Source organism: Coturnix japonica, chromosome 17, assembly GCF_001577835.2.
Source record: "Coturnix japonica isolate 7356 chromosome 17, Coturnix japonica 2.1, whole genome shotgun sequence".
NCBI lineage: Eukaryota > Metazoa > Chordata > Aves > Galliformes > Phasianidae > Coturnix > Coturnix japonica.
Window position 1 is genome coordinate 5,448,041 of NC_029532.1, and position 18,139 is coordinate 5,466,179.

The 18,139-nt window shown below is 43.4% G+C and overlaps 1 protein-coding gene across 2 annotated transcripts; it reads left to right on the top strand.

Annotated features, from left to right (window-relative positions):
• Positions 1 to 87: 87 nt before the first annotated feature.
• ADAMTS13 (ADAM metallopeptidase with thrombospondin type 1 motif 13) lies at positions 88 to 17,686 on the top strand. Of its 2 annotated transcripts, XM_015879054.2 has the most exons (30): positions 90 to 484; positions 792 to 858; positions 1,669 to 1,949; positions 2,152 to 2,293; positions 2,674 to 2,810; positions 3,221 to 3,304; positions 3,391 to 3,515; positions 3,844 to 3,990; positions 4,306 to 4,440; positions 4,990 to 5,140; positions 5,818 to 5,922; positions 6,264 to 6,415; positions 6,528 to 6,591; positions 7,113 to 7,239; positions 7,458 to 7,603; positions 8,384 to 8,504; positions 9,153 to 9,233; positions 9,495 to 9,676; positions 10,049 to 10,184; positions 11,461 to 11,590; positions 11,794 to 11,983; positions 12,700 to 12,817; positions 12,916 to 13,045; positions 13,255 to 13,434; positions 13,982 to 14,186; positions 14,501 to 14,814; positions 15,127 to 15,272; positions 15,753 to 15,929; positions 16,268 to 16,452; positions 16,725 to 17,686. In XM_015879054.2, the coding sequence occupies exons 1-30, from the start codon at positions 410 to 412 to the stop codon at positions 16,881 to 16,883; spliced, it is 4,392 nt and encodes a 1,463-aa protein (XP_015734540.1). In that variant the 5' UTR covers positions 90 to 409; the 3' UTR covers positions 16,884 to 17,686. The 2 variants fall into 2 exon arrangements, with proteins under 2 accessions (XP_015734539.1, XP_015734540.1); XM_015879053.2 differs by lacking the exons at positions 15,127 to 15,272; positions 15,753 to 15,929; positions 16,268 to 16,452; positions 16,725 to 17,686 and having other exon boundaries at positions 88 to 484; positions 12,703 to 12,817; positions 14,501 to 15,111.
• The last annotated feature ends 453 nt before the right edge of the window (positions 17,687 to 18,139 follow it).

An 18,139-nucleotide genomic window follows, 5' to 3' on the forward strand; every position in this document is an offset into this window, starting at 1 on the left:
GGGTGTGCGTCCTGCGGGACATCGCCCTGAATCACAGTGCTCAGTCTGTGCTGAGGTTTGGCGAGCAGGAACGCGGAGTTCAACAAATCAGAGCCCTTACCCCGCACAAATTACTCCTTGTTTATTTGGCTGCTGTAGTTGGCCCGAAGCTGCTTCTCTTCGCTGCGCTCCTTGGCTGTAATGAAGTTGCAAATGTTGTGCAAAAAGCTCTCCCTCTCCAGCTGTTCCTGTAAATCCTCCCACAGCAGTTCAATTCCCCCTCGACTGTCCCCCTCTGCAGTCGATCATCTCTCCTGTTTATTTAAACTCTGCATGCTTTGCTTCCGTTCCACGTGATGCCTCAGACCAAGCATTTTAATCACCCCTGGGCCAGAGATTGCTCTGCAGCACTGCTTGCAGTCCCTCCAGCATGATCATCAGTCTGACCATCCGAGTACTCATAATGTTCCCTCTGGGGTTTTGCTGGCCCTCCATCCTCCAAGAGGTAAGCCTGACCTCCAGAAAGCTCCGTTTCCAGGAAGCCTTGTTTTATTTCTAGGAAAAAAAGAAGAGAAAACACACCGTGTTCTAAGCCAAGATGTATCAGACTTCACTAATCAAGAAGATAAAGCTATTTCCTCCGGGTGGCCGTTGTGCAGCGTACGCTTAGTGCAAAATAAAACCATTAGACCTTGGCATCCATACTTGTTAAATTGTTTGCTGACGTCCCTTCCAGGTTCGTTTCGGTTAAATAATAACTTTGTGTCCATTTGTTTTCCCTAAAAAACGTAAAGCTATCCTTCTTCTTGCAGAGGTTTCTCAGAGCTTTGGATGCAGACGATGTTTTCTCTTATTTTGGAACCAGCTCAGCGTCTGATGGTATGCAGAGCTCTTTCCTTCTTGATTTTGGAACACATTTGTCAGTTTATTCCTAATCCCGTACATTTGATAACGCTAAGAACACTTATTAACTAACCCTGCTCTGACAAGTATTTAGCATTTCTGAGTTGCGTTGCTCGGTGAGGTAATCCATGTCTCAGTGTGTAAGCAATTGAAGAACTGGGCCAGTGTTTAAAATCTGCTTAAGGAGCTGTGATAAATCTTTTCCATCCGTGGTCCTTATTTTCTGTACCAGTATTTTTCGACAAGGTTAACAGATCTAAGTCATCTGAATGGGAAGGCATAGACTGAGAACAGCTTTAAGTGCACTTGTTAACGTTTTGAAATGCACAGGTGGAACGTTCTAGGTCTGGATTGTTCTGGATAGTTCAGCATAAAGGTACATTTTGAACTGTCACATTCTTAAAGCAAGGATGCTGTCACTTTGTGAGTTCACCTACTGCTGTTCCCAGCACCTCTGTTCGGGTTATGGTAATTCTCAGTAATATTTAACGTCTGAGGGAGCAAATCTATCTCAGCCTTTGCCAAATGAACTGTTCTCATTGACGAGGGAGAGAAGCACAGGTCATTCAGGAGCCAGTTCCAGAGCTATTGTCTGTTCCCAGTCTGAGTACTCACATTGGAATAGATGAAGTTCTTTGCCTATTGACAAAATGAGGCCATAGCTGTCATTCAGAGAATAATTTTTCCTAAGAAGGCAGATCATTACATTTCTTTTCCATGTATTGTTATTTTTCATAACTATTTCCCTTGTTCTTTTTGTTTGTTTGTTTGTTTTGTGTCTTTCAGTACCTGAGTTTGTTGTTGCTCAGCCAGATTGCCCTTGTAAAGAAGAGCAGACTGGGCTGATGTGTCAGATCCAGCACTGCTCCATTAAGGCTTGGGGAGAAGTGTTCACCTTCGAATTTCTAGAGGACCATACCCTCCTTTCCTCTTCCTTTGTGATCAGCCAAGTGGTGAACTCTTCCTTTAGCTTAATAAAGCGATTCTCAGGCAACTGCTTTGCAGGTGGAAATCTGTTGGCACCTCCTGGGGCTGAGTGTAGAGTCACTTACTGTGAAGGGCAGCTGGTGAGTATGCACTGAACTTATCAGCTTTTCTGCCAGCGTTTACAGCCTTTTCAGGCTTGCAGCTTGAAACCCCAAACACGTGCGAACCATCCATTTAATAAGTCTGAGTGTTACTAAGAAGAAACAGGAAGGATATGGCACACGGTTCTCCATTGTAGCAAGTGTTTGCAATAACTCAGAGGTGGAATTTCATCTCCTCTAGCAAGGAGTCATTGTTACAGATGAAGAAAAGATTCACATCAGGCCTGTCAGAAGAAAAGATACGGCCCTGCTGAAGGATCTTGGCTTCTCCAGACCCCACATTCTCTTCAGACAAGCTGCAATAGGGGCAAAAAAAGCAAGAGGTAAGATGTATGGAGAGAAAGCTCTGGGTGGTTCTGCTTTGACAAACTGTCTTCTGGTAGTGTGGTTGTTTAAGTGAGGAGAAAGAAGAAGGTTTGCATCTGCAAGTATATGATTGTACTTGATGTGTGTTACTCACCTTGCTGAGTTGTAAATAGTGTGCATTTTCCATTAGGTGTTTATTATTTTGATAATACAAACTTGTTATCAAGGATGAAGACAGGGGAAAGAAACCATCTGAAATGGGAAACTTAGGCAAGTAACCACAGAAATGGTTTTCTAGCAGAAGTATTTTAGTCTTTCAGGAAAAGAGAATGGACTTATAGAATCTTCTATGCTGCCTGGCATTTTAAACTCTGTGTCTCTTTCTGTTGTTCTGCAGGGCACTTTGCTTCTCGCCTACAAAAGAGGGCTGATGGAACTGTCAAACATCTGGAGCTGATGGTTGTAGCAGGTCCTGATGTTTACATGTACCACCAAGAGGACACAGAGCGATATATTCTTGCCAACCTGAACATTGTGAGTGTAGCTTTCTGTTTGGATTGCTGTGAGCTCTCCCAGTGTTGCTAACAGATTCAGTTCTGTGAGTGTTCCTTCAGAGGTCTTTGCAGTTCTCTGCTCCTATCAGGGCACTGCTTACTTGTAGGGTGTTCCTCTGTGTCTCTTTTGGACTGTACAGCAAGCTTACCTTTATAGAAGGAGCAGCATGAGTAAAAGTGAATGTTAGAAGATCTTCATTCCATTACTAATCTAATTCCATATGTAATATCAGGCAAGAGTTTATACACGTCACATCCTGGTGATTTTGTTTTTGTCCTTATATTTACCAGATGTGTTACCTTTTTAGTGAGTAAACTCCTGTAAATGGGAGCAGATACTGAGAGTCGCTGAGGTGACTATTTGATGGAATCCTTTCTATCACTTGACAGGGGGCAGAACTGCTGCGAGATGCCTCACTGGGTGCTCATTTAAGGGTTCATTTGATGCAAATGCTCGTTTTGAAGGAGCCGGAGGTAAGCAGGGAGGATTCTGTCCTAGCATTGTCTGGGGTGGGTTGCTAAGCCTGTATGCAATGTGCAAACATATGCTTTACCTGTAGATTAATGTGAATATCACAACAAACATCACCTCCTCGCTGATCAGTGTTTGTGAGTGGAGCAAGAAGGTCAACCCCCAGAATGACTCTGATCCCCAGCATGCCGACATCGTCCTGTATGTGACCAGGTACTGTAATTCTCATACCCTCTTAGAGGCTGGAAGTCAGGCAACTGCTGTCCAGTCACCAGCACAGTGACACTGATTTGCACAGAGCCTTTGAAAATGAGTCAGTTCTTCTGTTTGGGGTTGATTCTCCTGTCCTTAGTGTAGTTTAGCATTCATGGGACTCCTACCATCCTGCCCAAGGGAGTTCTGTATTCCCAGAAGAAATGCTAGCTAGCAGTAAAGTTAGGTCAGAAAAGTGCAAATAAGTTGGTATTATATATCTAGTCTTGACTTTATTAGTTGCAGTGGTTCTTTGCTTTTACTTCTGGATGTGTCTCCCTTACTTTAGGTTTGATCTGGAGTTACCTGATGGGAACAAGGAGCTACGTGGAGTGACTCAGTTAGGTGGGGTCTGCTCCTCCTCCTGGAGCTGTGTTATTACCCAGGACACTGGCTTTGACTTGGGAGTCACCATAGCCCACGAGATTGGGCACAGGTCAGTAGGAAAACTCCAGAGCAGCACAGTGTGTTTTATTCAGAGGAAAACACTCTCTATTTTAAAGGATTCAAGAGAAAGACAAGGATCTCTTATCATAACATTGGGTTTCTTGTAGATTATTTAAAACTCTCATTAAGAGTTCCTTGCATTTCTGCAAGTTCTGGGACAACTACAAGCTTTCATGACAACTGTAGAAGAAAAGGCTCTGCAGAGGGAGCTTGGCCCTTGCTTAGATAGTTTGTTAACAGAGGTGCTATGGGAGCATGAAATCTCTGGGTTCCTTCTCAGGGCACAGTGTTCTTTCTGTTACAGTCTTGGCATCCCCCATGATGGTGAAGGGAATCAGTGCAGCAGCAGAGGTTACATCATGGGTTCAGCAGGAAACCACAACAGTGTTGACCTCATCTGGTCACAGTGTAGCCGAGAAGAATTCCTGGCCTTTGTCAGGTAAGGGAATGGTTGAGTTTTGTGTGCATGTATGGGGGCACTTCCCTGTGCTGCCAGCTTAGGAAAGAGCAGGGAAGGACAAGGAATAAAACAGAACTTTCTTAGAAAATGAGTAACTGTGATGTACTCATTTGTTTGTTTCTTATCACTTGAGGTTGTTGCTGAAGTTAAACCCAGTCTTTGATTCAAGTACCTGGAAATTACTTTGGTTAGTGACTAACAGACCTGGGCTGTCTTGAACTCCTCAGACACTTTTTCAGCTTGGAAATGTTATTTAACATGTCAGAAAATCTAGGTTTAAGCATACACTGTGGGCTGTGAGCTGTCTGGTTGAACAAGCATGGATTTTTGTTTTAACTTCAGCAGTGGGGAACTGAGAGCATCTCCAGGCAGCTGCTGCAGCTAAATCTATCACAGCCCACAGTAAGCATGTGTTGTCTGGGAAAGCAACAGCCAACTCCCAGAATGAAACTCAGCAGAAGTTTGCAAACATGTCATTGTCCTTACTATGCACAGCTGGGAAAGTGATATTTTTTATGTCTGTATCAGCACAGGCCAAACAAACTGCTTAAATGACCTGCCGGACATGGACGGCAGCATCCCTGGATGGAAGCCTGGCTTGTACTATGGAGCAGATGAGCAATGTAAAATAGCCTTTGGGAGTGTTGCAACCGCGTGCACCTTCGCTGACAGCAATGTTGTAGGTAGAAAGTTTCTGCGTGTCTTGTTGGGGGTAGCAGTGAAATGTTCTGGGAGCTAGAATTCAGGAGAAGGGAGCTAGGGATGTTATTATGAAGGGATTGAAGGTACTTTTCTGCCACAGATCGTTTTGGCAAAGAGCAAACCTTAAAAGGTTTCTAAAATGCTTTTCTTCTCTCTATCATTGCCATTGTCTACATAAGGCTCCTTTCAGGTTTACGCAGTGCCCAGAACCTTCTGTCCACACTGGGTTTGGTAGTGCTAGTGCTGTGTTACTTGGGTTTTTAGGGATCCCAGCTTTGGGTCCTATCTTGAGTAGCTCTTGTTTGTTGGATCTCTTCAGCTTCCCTGCAGTTGTGCAAGTCTACATGGCTGAGAAATGCAGCATGGCTAATAGCTGCCATCTGGACACGTTTTGTTAATGAGGAAGCACTGATTTCTAATCTGCGTGAAATTTTAACTGCTTTAGTTGATCCTCTTCTAGCATTACAGCTGGTATTGCTGGTCATTTGATGCACCCACAACTTTTCCCTAATAGCAAGTGAAATCAAGGAACCTGCTTGCATTTTTGGATACCAGTGGGGTAACCAAACATCTGGGACATACACTGAGCAGCTTTTGGGGCTGCGATGTTGATGAGTTTCCTCTTTGACCTCCTTATTTCTCTTGTCACACCAGGATATATGTAAGGTTCTCTCATGCCATGTACAACCAGGAGACAAAACCAGCTGTACTCGGCTTCTTGTTCCCCTCTTGGACGGTACTGAGTGTGGCATCAATAAGGTAAGGAGGCTGCTGATGCTTGAATAATCAGAACTGGATGTGGGTGCTGCAGGGTTTGCTGTCTCTTGGCCAGGAAGCTTTGCTTTCTACTTGAAATGATATATCAGCTTTTTATTTATTTATTTATTTATTTATTTATTTATTTAGATAAGTCCGACCTCATGTTAGACTATAATTAAGAATGGGACTCTACTCTTGTGAAAAAAAGTACCTCATTCATCTTGGGATTCTCTGTGACAGACTAGCTTGCCTAAAGATGGAGATTTATGCCGTGCTTGTAGATGCCAGAGCTGCTGTGTTCATGGGGTGCTGCTGCCAATTCTGTGTATTCTTGGTCTTAGTGGTGCTTCAAGGGACAGTGCAGCTCTCTGAAAGAACTAAACCCCATGGCTGTAGTCCATGGCCAGTGGTCCAGCTGGAGCCCATTGTCCTCCTGCTCCCGCAGCTGTGGAGGTGGAGTTCAGATAAGGCAGCGGTTCTGTAATAACCCCAGGTAAGAGGTGTGGATCTGCAGTTTGCAAAGGTCCCTTTCAGAGCCAAGGAGTCTGAGCTTTGCTTGGCATGAGCCTGCTGCTGTAGAAGAGTTCTTTTCCTGTCATTTTCAGGCCTGCTTTTGGAGGGAAGGAGTGCCAGGGTGCCAGCATTCAAGCAGAGATGTGCAATACTCAGGTTTGGCAGCTGATTGCACCTTCTGAGCTTTTCTCCTAATGCTGCTGAACCCTTTGAAAGCTGTGGGAAGGAGGACTAAAATCTGACATACTGCCTTCCTCTGCCTGATGTATTTGTTCCACTGTGTCTAAAGACAACAGTGTTATTTAATTGCATTGTTCACATGTAACGAAGCATTTCTCTCTACACCCTTATAGTAGGACAGACACTGATGAAATAGAGACTCATTTAATGCTAATCTTCTTTGGAGGGACGTTCTTATATTAGTCCCATTTTCCTTATCTTTTATTTATTATTATTATTATTATTATTTTTAATAAGCAGCAAAGAGCATCATCTGAATGCAGTTCTTTGCATATCCTACAGCCTCACTTTGAAGTGGTGCTCTTTATTTATAGTCATTCTACTGTTTTACTTACCAGCCACTGCTTTCTGCCCCTAGCTAGTGGGTGAAATGCTACTTGAGATTCTGTGCTCAGTAACCTCTTGTCATTATCTATACAATTCTCTCTGGGATGTAGGCCTGTCTGATGACCCAGCTTGACTTTATGGCTGAACAGTGTGCAGCAACAAATTTAAAGCCACTGTATCTCACTGTAGGAGTGCCATCCTTTTACAACTGGACTTCTGCTGTTGGCTTTGCCAAAGGTAAGAAAAGGCTGAGAAACCCTGGTTTCTTTGTGAAGTAAAACATAAATGGGCCTGACTGTACTTTTGAATCAAAAGGCCATTTTAATGATGCTTTTAGTTTCCAGGTGAAAATTAGATACTCTTTTTGACAGATTCTTCCTAGCTTCTTCTTACTCTTTGATGGTTGTGTCCTCCTGAGAGAGTAATGACTTGCTCCTCCTGTCTGCCTCCTCCAGGGGACATGCAGTGCAAGCACATGTGCAGGGCCATTGCAGAGGAATTCATGGTAAGCCGTGAGGACAGTTTCAGAGATGGAACCAGATGTGAGCCTGATAACTCTGAAGATGGGACTTTCCATCTGTGTGTAGCAGGAAGCTGCAGAGTAAGTGACTGAGGAATCCAGGTGAAGCACTGATGTAATCTGTGCTAAAGGAATCAGCTGAGCAGGATCCAAGGAAAGAAACACACCAAATCCTTTCCAAAATAAGATAATGATAAGATAAACATGTCATTTTGTGTGTTCTTTCTTTACATTCCTAAGGTATACTTGTTAATTTCCACCCCACTCCCCAGATTCTCCTGGTGCTCAGAATGCTTTGGAATGTATTTCCAGCTAATGAACAGCAGAGGGCATCGGCATAATCTATTCTAATATCTGCTGTTTCATTGGCAATAGTGATAAATATGTGCAGCATCCAAAGCCTCAAGCATAAATTCAGCGGCTGCACGTGTTTTGCTGCTAAGCCTGCTGAGATCCTCCTGCAGCTTTGTGTGAATTTCTCTTGTTCATGGGAATGAGGATAGAATCTCTGCTCTGAGCTCTGTGGGATTCAGGGCCAGACTGAAGCATGTGAGCTGGGTGTGGATTTGGGGGGTTTAGATCTCAGGAGAAATCTTTCTGGGCTGCTTCTTATGGGAAAGAAGATGTCACACAATTAATGAAACTTTCCTGTGCTCTTAGCTAAGACTTTCCAATCCCTGGTTTTGTATGTGGCTGTACAAACTCAGACTTATGTGTAAAAGTAACTTTGCCTGTGTTGTCTTCTTAAATTCAAATCACAGATAAGAAAGAAAGTTTGAGGAATTCAGGTAACGTTGCTTTCATTTGCTTGCTTTCTTCTCAGAATTAAGCCAGTTTTGACAGACATTCTTTTTTGCTTAGGCATTCGGGTGTGATGGTCAGATGGGCTCCAAGAAGGCAATGGACTCTTGCAAGGTCTGTGGGGGTGATAATACCACCTGCATGGAAGTGAGTGGATCTTACACAGAAGGAAAAGCTAAAGGTGTGTGGTCCTCAGCCTCAGTGCTACTTGTAGGAGATGTAGAGCATATTAGGTGCTCTTAAACTTCTTTGTGATCTCTCTTTTCTGTTTTGCTTACACTTATTTTATGGAACATATGGTGATGGAGTTTGGATAGCCAACAGAGAAAGCAGCTGAGGTCTGTAACAGTGGTGTAACCGTTGTGTGGGCATGGTGACTTCTTTTCACAGTGGATAGAGACAAGAAATGTAGCCATTTGTTAGTCCTGAACATTTATGGGATCTGAGAGCTCTATCAGGCGCTGCCTGAGAGCATAAACATCCATTAGAGAATGGGTTTGGCTCTTTTAGTATCACACATACCTTGTAGCAGAAAACATAGAAAGAACAAAAGAAAGCTGAGAAAAGAACAGAGAATTCAGTTGTTATGTTGTCTCTTTCCATCATTACTGTTGTGTTCAAACTGATAGAGCTAAGGTCAGTGTGAATTTAAGCCTGCTGCTCTTTGCTGTTGTATCTTTATTTAATGAACATTGCCTACGTAACCCCTACTTGCAGTGAGTCCTGTTGCTGCCTACAAGGCTTATTGTTCAAGAAACATTTTGCTAATAAGGCAACGCTGGTACAGGAGGGGAACATGACCATATATTCTTTCTTTCCACCTTTTCAGAGTATGTTACATTTTTGTCCCTGCCTTATAATGCCACCTCAGTCCATGTTATCAATCAGAGACCGCTCTTCACACACTTGGGTGAGTTGAATGAAACTGAGAGGTGGGAGTGCAGGCAAAGCTCAAACGAGTTTGTGAAAACAAGCAGACAAAGTCTGCAAGGGAAGTTCTGGATTATGCACTTAGTTTGTTTGTGAGATGCTCTCTTTTGGCACCTGATGGAAGCCGTACTCTTTGGGATATCTGATTTAAATCAGACTGGTTTCTAGCAAATGGGCAGTCTGTAGAGGGGTTCTGTCTGCACCATATCGCTTAACCTCACTGCAACTTTTGTTCTTCTAGCTGTGAAGGTTAAAGGTGAATATGTGGTTGCTGGAAGGGGAAAAAACTCATTGAATGTCACCTATCCCTCAGTTCTGGAGGACAGACAGATTGAATACAAAGTGTTTCTCACCAAGGACAACCTGCCAAGCCTGGAGGAAATCCATGTGGATGGGCCAACCCAAGAAGAAATTGAAATACAGGTAAATAAACACCGGAGTTGGAAAGGGGCTGGTCAGAACTGGCCAGACTGAGTTAGTGTGGCTCTGTTGAGTGCAGACAGCTGAGATGCAGTGGGCTTTGTGCCCGAGACTGCTGGAGTTGGTGTTCAGTAAGAGCAATGGGTCGTTTACCTGGGTAATGCTGAGGGCGTGCTGCCTTGCTTGGCTTAATCTGTTTTTTTTTTCCACTGCCTACTGCACAGAACTCACTCTAACTGTACGTGGGGAGAACTGATTGTTGTAGCACTGAGGCTCAGGATTGGATAAGAATGAAGGACTATCCTCTCTCATGTCTCTCCCGAGAAATGATTGTGAGTTGATTTGTGTATTGACCACCACCTTTTCTTTCATAAGGTTTATAGACGGTATGCAAAAGAATATGGCGATGCCACCAACCCAGACATCACCTTCAGCTACTTTGTGCCAAAAGAGAATCTGACGTATAGGTGGATTCCTCAGCAGGGACCATGTTCAGTGACCTGTGGAGGAGGTGAGGCAGGAAACTTTACTTCTTATGAAGGTCAGAATAGGCTTTTAATTTGGCTGGCTGATATTCACCCAGTTCTTCAGAAATGGATGTGACTTATCAGTGTTAGATACTTACTTAGAAGTTATTAAATGTCTGGAATTAAATGTAGAGCAAATAACTGACAGCGAACTACAGCTGCCAGTGCTAAAGCAAATAGAGGAAAAGAGTGGTACAGGATCTGAATTAAATGAACAGATTGGCAAATGAGCTGAATCATCCAAATGTTATTGGAAATGCTTGATTCAGGAGAGGATTTTTAGATAGGTTTTGGCCTACCTTCTGGTTTTTAGACTAAATAATGTTCTCAGATTTTTCAAAGTTACTTCAGGCTGTAATTTGAAGTTGGTTGAACATCAAACATCTGAGACCACAATGGTATCTGGTGTCTAGTTAAAACCTCAGAGCTAATTATGCAGCTTCCTTCTTAGAATTCTATTCCTGTGTCATGGCTAATCCTTTCTGTCTCCCTGTAGAAATCATAATGCAGATTGTGACAGAACTCTGGTAGATGGGTTGACATCTTGTTTACCAGACAGTACGAGTGAAACTGGCAAGTTTCTCAAAGACATTTATGACAAGAAGTCAGTAAATACTTTAATCACCACTTAAAGAAGTCATGCTTTAAGACTAATTATGCTTGGACTGCTTATTCTGCAGTAGATCCTGTAGGTGAAGTGACTGCTGAAACCCTGAGTTAGAGAAATCAAAATGCTATAAAGCCCTCCCAGCTAATGTAATGAGACTTTAAAGAGCAGAAAACATTGAGAATCCAAGAGAAAATTGTGTCTTGAGAGCTGAAAGCTGAATTCAGGCCCTCCTCATCAATAAACATTAGGATCATGATTATTTCTACAGGAAGTCCGATGACTGACTGCTAGGGCTTCTTTCCAGCAACCTTTCCTTCATCAATCAGACATCAAGATCGTTAGAAGTAATTGGACCAAATTATGATTGATAACCTTGTTCTTGCAAATGGCCAGTGTAAGCAATCTTTCAATCTTGATGGTGGATTATCCATCAAACTTCTCATCTTCTGGGATGGCTGTCTTGGAAAATCACTTGAAGATTCTTGAGGAAAAGTCACATCAGAAATATGAGTTGAATAGGAAGTCTGCTTCTCAAATATACCATTTTTTTCTTACACAGATAATTTGGTTAAACTACAGGATCTTCATAGAACAGAGGTGAACTGTTTGCATTGTTTATAAATTCCCTTCCTTTTTCTTTCACATCCAAGGTACACGACGGGTGAACCACGTGTGCTTTGATCAGAAGAAGAATGAAATAACAGAAAATCGGTTGTGTTTGGAACTCCTACAACCCCTTCCAGGGTTCGAACCCTGTGCCATGGAACCATGCCCGTACAGGTCAGTGTTCCTGGAAGCTAAGCTGAATTCTCACTGTGCAAGGACTTAAATTCCCAGCAGCCATTCTCTGTCACATCCAGAATAGGCTGTTGAAATACAGAAGCTGGATACTTTGTTCGACCCATTTCAGCAACAGATGTCATAAGTAATAAACCTCTATGATTCGGATGAGAAATAAGTTGATACAATTACTTCCCATTTAGGTGGAAGGTATCTCAGACGGATGAATGTTCTGCTGTCTGTGGAAGTGGTGTTGCCCAGCAGAATTTGACCTGTGTTCTGTTTCATAATGAATTGGAGACTGTTGTGGATGACAGCTTATGTTCTGCACAAGAAAAACCACTCACCACTGTGCCGTGTATAGTTAATGTCTGCCCTTTGGGATGGGACAAAGTGAGTTTATTAGCTTGGCATTCAGGTGACCCGAGAGCTTTGCACTTGTGATCAACACGAGGCTATCAGTTAGAAGGAACTATTTTATCAGTGGAGTCTGGGAGGGTGGTTTACACAATGGACATTTGTCCAATTAAAGGTTAATTCTGTGACTTTAGAAAGCTCTGTCCCTCTTAATTTATGTTGCTGGATTCAATAGTTACTAGCAGTGACTTGTTTATGGCAGCTGTGGACTACATTCCATCTTTGTTTCTCCTCAGAGCCCAAAATAAATAAATAAATAAATAAACTCAGAAACTCAAATAACCTTTGTTGCACTGATAAATACATCACTGTCAAACAGGGAGGTTCTGATGTGGGAGGGAAGATTGCCAATAGGGAAGAGGGCTTCTCAGCACCAAATCCATTGTGGAGAGCCACTGCCAGGTTTACACTTACATAGGGGAAGAGACTGCTTTAGGCATCTCTCTTCAGTCTCAGGTATCTCCATTCAGCCTCAGGTAGTGTGAAGTAGGTTGGCTTTGGGCTGTTGGGTGTCTTTAGCTATTCTTGGTGTTTAAACTTGTATGGTCTGAAAACACAGAAAAAGTGCTTAAATATGTTGCCTTTTAATACACTGTGAATTTGATCTGGAGGCATCCCCTGCCTTCATTAGATCAGGACCTCTGGGAGAACAGGGGTCAATGTCAGACTGGTTCTTTTTGCTCTGTTCTGAGGAGGAAGACACAGGCTTGCTTCAGACTCCAGAGTCACCTGGCCATATCCAACTGGAAAATCAGAGTGTTTATGTCTGGAGCCCTCTAGCTGGAGAGTGTTCAGTGTCCTGTGGTACAGGTGAGATCCTTCAGTGCTGCAAGTAAACATTACCTTGCTGTAGGTGTGAGCATGTATGTCATGCAGTAGGGGTGGTTTTTCTTTTCCCCTCTTTCCAGGTAAGACTCAGATACAGTACGTATGTGTGGCTTTTGACACCAAAGAAAAAACCCAAGAAGAAAACTGTCATCCAGTGGCAAAGCCGGAGAGCAGGTTGGAAGACTGCAATCTTAGTCCCTGCCCACCAAGGTAAAGCAGTTACCTGGCGACACTGCACTTCTCTTAGGGACTACAGCAATGCAGACTGCAGTCAGTGATGTGAATGGTAGCACTCAGATATCAGCAAATGTGTATGTGTGCATTAACAGAATTCCAGGTGTACTTTGATAGAATTGGATTCAAATTCCAGGGAAGATGGGTGAGAGTCGGAGACGCTCACTGGTGGCTGTTATTCCCAGGTGGCATTACAAAATGGGCTCATGCAGTGTAAGCTGTGGAGGAGGTGTGATGCAGAAGATCCTATACTGTGCAAGGGAAACCAGAGAGAAGGAAGAAGAGATTGTTGCGGACACCCAGTGTGATGGTTTGCCTCGTCCAGAGGAGCAGGAGATGTGTAACTTGGAGCCGTGCCCCCCAAGGTCAAAATGGTCACATGGGCCACATGAGCAATTGTCTGTAAATGTGTGTGGTGTGATCTGGGCTGTGGCTTAGGATTGTAAAATGGGGACTGGAAGCTACTGGTATCTGAGTTTTATGGGTTTTGCATGCTACAGGATGCCACTCCCAGGATGAGCTAACCCTGAGTTGGTTTCTGATCTGGCTGTTCAGAGTGGTGTGCATTTTGGAGGAAGATATGATTATTTTTGTTGTTAAGCCTGTGTATGTCACCCTGGGGGAAACTGTAATGGACGTGCAGTGAGACTCAATGTATATTTGGAGTCTGTGGGTTCCCTGTAAAATGCCCTTCCTTTGCACCCAACACCAAACCTATTCTTAACCTTGTTTCAGAGGCTGCCTTGTAAATACTTAGGCAGCAAATGTGTGAGGTGGAAGGGTGAAGAAAGCTGCTGAGAAGCAGAAAGGAGAGAAGGACGAGGGAGCTGCATTACTTTCTCTGTGGTGAGAACCAGCAGAGGGTAGGGTTTCATCCTTAACTTGATTTTTCCCCTCCTTGTCCTTTGTCAGATGGAAGGTAACCCCAGGTGGCCCCTGTTCCTCCAGCTGTGGGCTTGGCTTATCTGTTCAGCTGGTCACTTGTGTGCAGATTCAGCAAGGCAAAGAGGTTTTGCTGGAGCAACATTCATGTCCTGTGTCAGAGAAGCCCCTTACCACCATTCCCTGTGTCACCCGAATGTGTTCTTATGAATGGAGCTTCAGTGAATGGACGGAGGTATCACATTTATCCAGCTGTGTAATAATGACCTCATGCATTTTTCCTTCTCAAATGCAGATCTTGGATTTTTTGGGGGGAGCTTTTCTGCAGATCAGGGATATAACTTAGAGGGTCAATTGGGAGGTTGGGCCAGCTTCATTATTTCCATCTTACAGATGAAGAAACTAAGGAACTGAAAAGTCAAGTGGTAGAACAGCATCAGTGAGCAAAAGATCAGAATTCTGGATCGTGCTTGAGCAAGTCAGTGTTATTTATTTCTGAATACTAGCTGGAATGCGTGCATAAAGACCTGTGGATTTCTTACTCTGCAGTGTTCAGCCTCATGTGGGAATGGTGTTCAGACACGGCACGATTTCTGCCTCAACCGACTGACTCATAAGCACGTGAACCCCATCTTCTGCAGGCGCTTCCCCAAGGCCATTGTGCTGCGTGGCTGCTCTGCAGGGCCCTGTCCTGAGCAGGGGGTGGGCACAAATCTGCATGGAGCAGAACTGCAGGCAGTGACACCAGCCATGCATCTGATGACTACTGCAAATGCTGAAGTGGCAAGATACAAAGGCCTGATTCTTCCTTCATCTGCTCTGCCAGCTGTCCCTCAGGAACAGATGAAGGAGATCAGTGAAGGTGAGGAGCAAACTACCCATAAGGTACAGATGGGCACTAACTGTGTGTGATGGGGTTCCAGTGATCCGATGGGCATACAGACACAAGAGCACAGAAGGGAATGCTTCTGCTTAGAGGGGACAGCATGCCATGAGCTCTCCATGCTGTCTAAGCCAGGAACAATGACTGCCTTCCATTGGCTTCACAAGGCTCTTATGACATGGGACTCTTTGGGGCAGCAACAGACTCTTCCTGTGCAGAATACACCTCATCTGTTCACGGTGCCATGAGAGGAATGAGTGCAGTATTTTAACAGCTGGATGTGTTTCTCATCTGTCTCTGGAAAGCTCTTTCTTAATACCAGTGGGGTCATCAACATGACAGGTGTAGAGAGCAGTGACTGCACTATTGCTATCGGACGTCCTCTAGGAGAGGAGATCACAATCAATGTTCTGGAGAGCTCCCTCAATTGCAGTGCAGGTACTGCCCAGGGCTAAGTGGGAACTAACCTGGACTGTTGGGAAATGTGCACCTCATTTTCCTGCATGCTTTTGGTTCCCTGAGTGGTTCTTGCTGTCTTGGATGGAGCCTGCATAATCTCTAAAACCATTTTATAAGTTTTTTCAGTTTCACAAAGTCTTTGCCAGATGAGATTAACTTAAGATGATATCTTTCCTCTCCCTACATGATCTTATTTGTTTTGTTGGTATATGTAGGATTAAAGGACCTTATCGGGTTAAAGAAACTTCCTCCTTTGGCCTGTTATAAACTCTGCGACGTACCCTCTTGTTGGAATCAGTACAGATAGATTAGTTAACCATTTTATGAAATATTTTGATAAGATAGGGACAAGACACAGAAATTACTTGATTTCTGGCCCATGTAATATGGGAGACTGACCTGTTTCTAGTGTTATAGTGTTTCTGAAGTGTTTCTAATCCCTGTGCTCATCCATTCCAGGTGAGGTCTTGCTGTTTTCAGGACGAATGATGTGGCGGACGGGCTGCAGGAAGCTTACTTTGTCTCTGATAAAATCCAGAACAAATACATTGATTGTGAAACAGCGTGTTTTGCTGCCAGGAAATGGGGTTGTTCTTCAATACAACAGCAGGAATGGAACCAAAAAGTATTACCAAGGTAATACCAAGGAAGCTTCACTATTGCTTTAGATTTAAGGGACCCGTGATGAGGTCTGCAGAGTTCCACAGGTCTTGTCTGTCTATGGAAGTCTATTAAAGCCTTGCTCCATCTCTAAGAGCTAATAAGCTCCTTTTCAAGGAATGCTGGAATGGATATTGTTTATGGACTACCTTTCTGTTTTAAAGGCAAGCTCCCTGCACGTGTTTGCTGATACTTGGAGGTTCCCAGATGAAAATCCTTAGAGAATGTTTTCCACCTGCCTTTAATTTAAACATCTTCTTCCTGGAGATACTGGACACTTCCACTAAATCATTTTCTCTTCTGCTCCTTCTCAGAATGTGACAAGCAGCTGTTTGGTCCCCATGGTGAAATAGTGAATCCTACTCAATCACCTGGTCAAAAACAAGAAGTGGTGTGTCGGACCTTCATCAATGTGGCTCCTCAGCATCACATAGCTATCCGAGGCCTGTATGTTGACCCGAGCCATGAGAGCAACCAAACACACTTTAATTACATCCTGGTGAGTTGGAAACTTATAGGAGGTGGTTTAGATGGGCGAGGACCCAACTGCTCATTAGAGAGCAGTTCAGGAGATCAAGAGATCAAAGTCCAGGAGGGTCAGACTGTTGTGTAAATGTAGATGTGAGCAATACAGAAGACTACCATATTTTGCTCTAACATTTGAATAGGGCAGCTTTTCTCCTGAGTAACCAATTGGCAAGACCCCGGTATTTTGTGGGTACTTGAGATGTAGGCTGCTGTGATATAACGGTTTGGTCTTTCCTCACCCAGATCCGCGACGTAAGCACCATGAAGACAATGGTATTTCGTGGGAAACAACAGTTCTTCTGGCAATCAACAGGAAGCCAAGCTGAAATTGAATTTCATGAAAACATTAAGGATCACCAAACCAGTTTCTGGGCTGAATATTATGCTGCTGAACCCAAATAAAAGGGATCAGGGCCACTCCACTGAAAAGACTGTGCTCCAATCAATCACTGCTACCTGTCACTGCCTGATGCCACGCACGTCATTTAACCTTTTTATACCTACATCTCCATATACTGAGTCAGAGCAGTCGAATGACTGCTGGAATCTCAGTTAATACTTGGAAAATGTATGCAAAAGGCATGTAACCACCAAATATTTCTCACAAATGGTTCTAATGTCCATTTTCTACTGGCATTTTAACTGGTATTAACGCATCTTGTCTGAAATTAGTAACTCAGACACTGAAGTCTCAAGGTCCAGCTTTGTTTATATGCTGTGCCTTTTTAGGACAATAGTTTTGTTTTCTCAGTGACTTAGGAACCTCTCCATACCACAAGTAGTCATGACTGTGATTCAACAGTGAAGTTTATTCTCCTGCAGCATAAATGTCCATTGAAAATGAAGCCCATTGAAATTCTGGAAGATTAAAAAGAAGGCAAAGATGCGTAAGAAGGTTTGTCCTCCTGAGTTGTAGCAGCTTGAGAAATGTATGAAGGCAATCGGCTTTCTTTGACCATAAGGGTAGTACAACACTAGGAAAAGTCACCTAGAATGCTGATGGAATCTCCATCATGGACTATTTTCAGGTCTTTGCTAACCTGAACAAGGACTGGTGGCAATTGGCTTTGTGTGGGAGGAGTAAATGACCTCCAGAGGGTCTCTCCCAGCTCACCACATCTAGGATTCTGCTTTTACATAGCTAACAGTGGTGCTAATACTTCTTTTCTATGGGAAAATAAAAGAATCCTGTCTCTTAATGATGAGTTTGATGCCGAGAGATATTTCTTCAGATAAAACAGTAGCTGTGCAAATAATCTACTTGTATCTCCATGGGACAGGAACTGTGTCAAGAGCAGCTGTTGAGACCGTGTGATACAAACAATAGCAGGAAGATGTGTTTTAGAGCAGCGGTAAATATTCACCCAAGATTGACTTAAATATATATTTGAAGTTCTTTTTATTTAATGTTTTTAACCTGTTCAGCAGTTCCCTATCTTGGTACCAATCTATCATCCTCATCAACATCTCAATGTCCTACAAAAGAGGTCTATTCCAAACCTTGAGCCTGCCTGGACCTACCTGCCTACACTTCATGGTAGATAAATGGTTCTGCTTGAGACGTTTTAATGCTACCTCTGCTTTCTTTCCATTGAATTCTCTGATGTCTTTTTACAGCCACAAAACCTTATTTTCTCCTGTCTTCTTAGTGATTATTT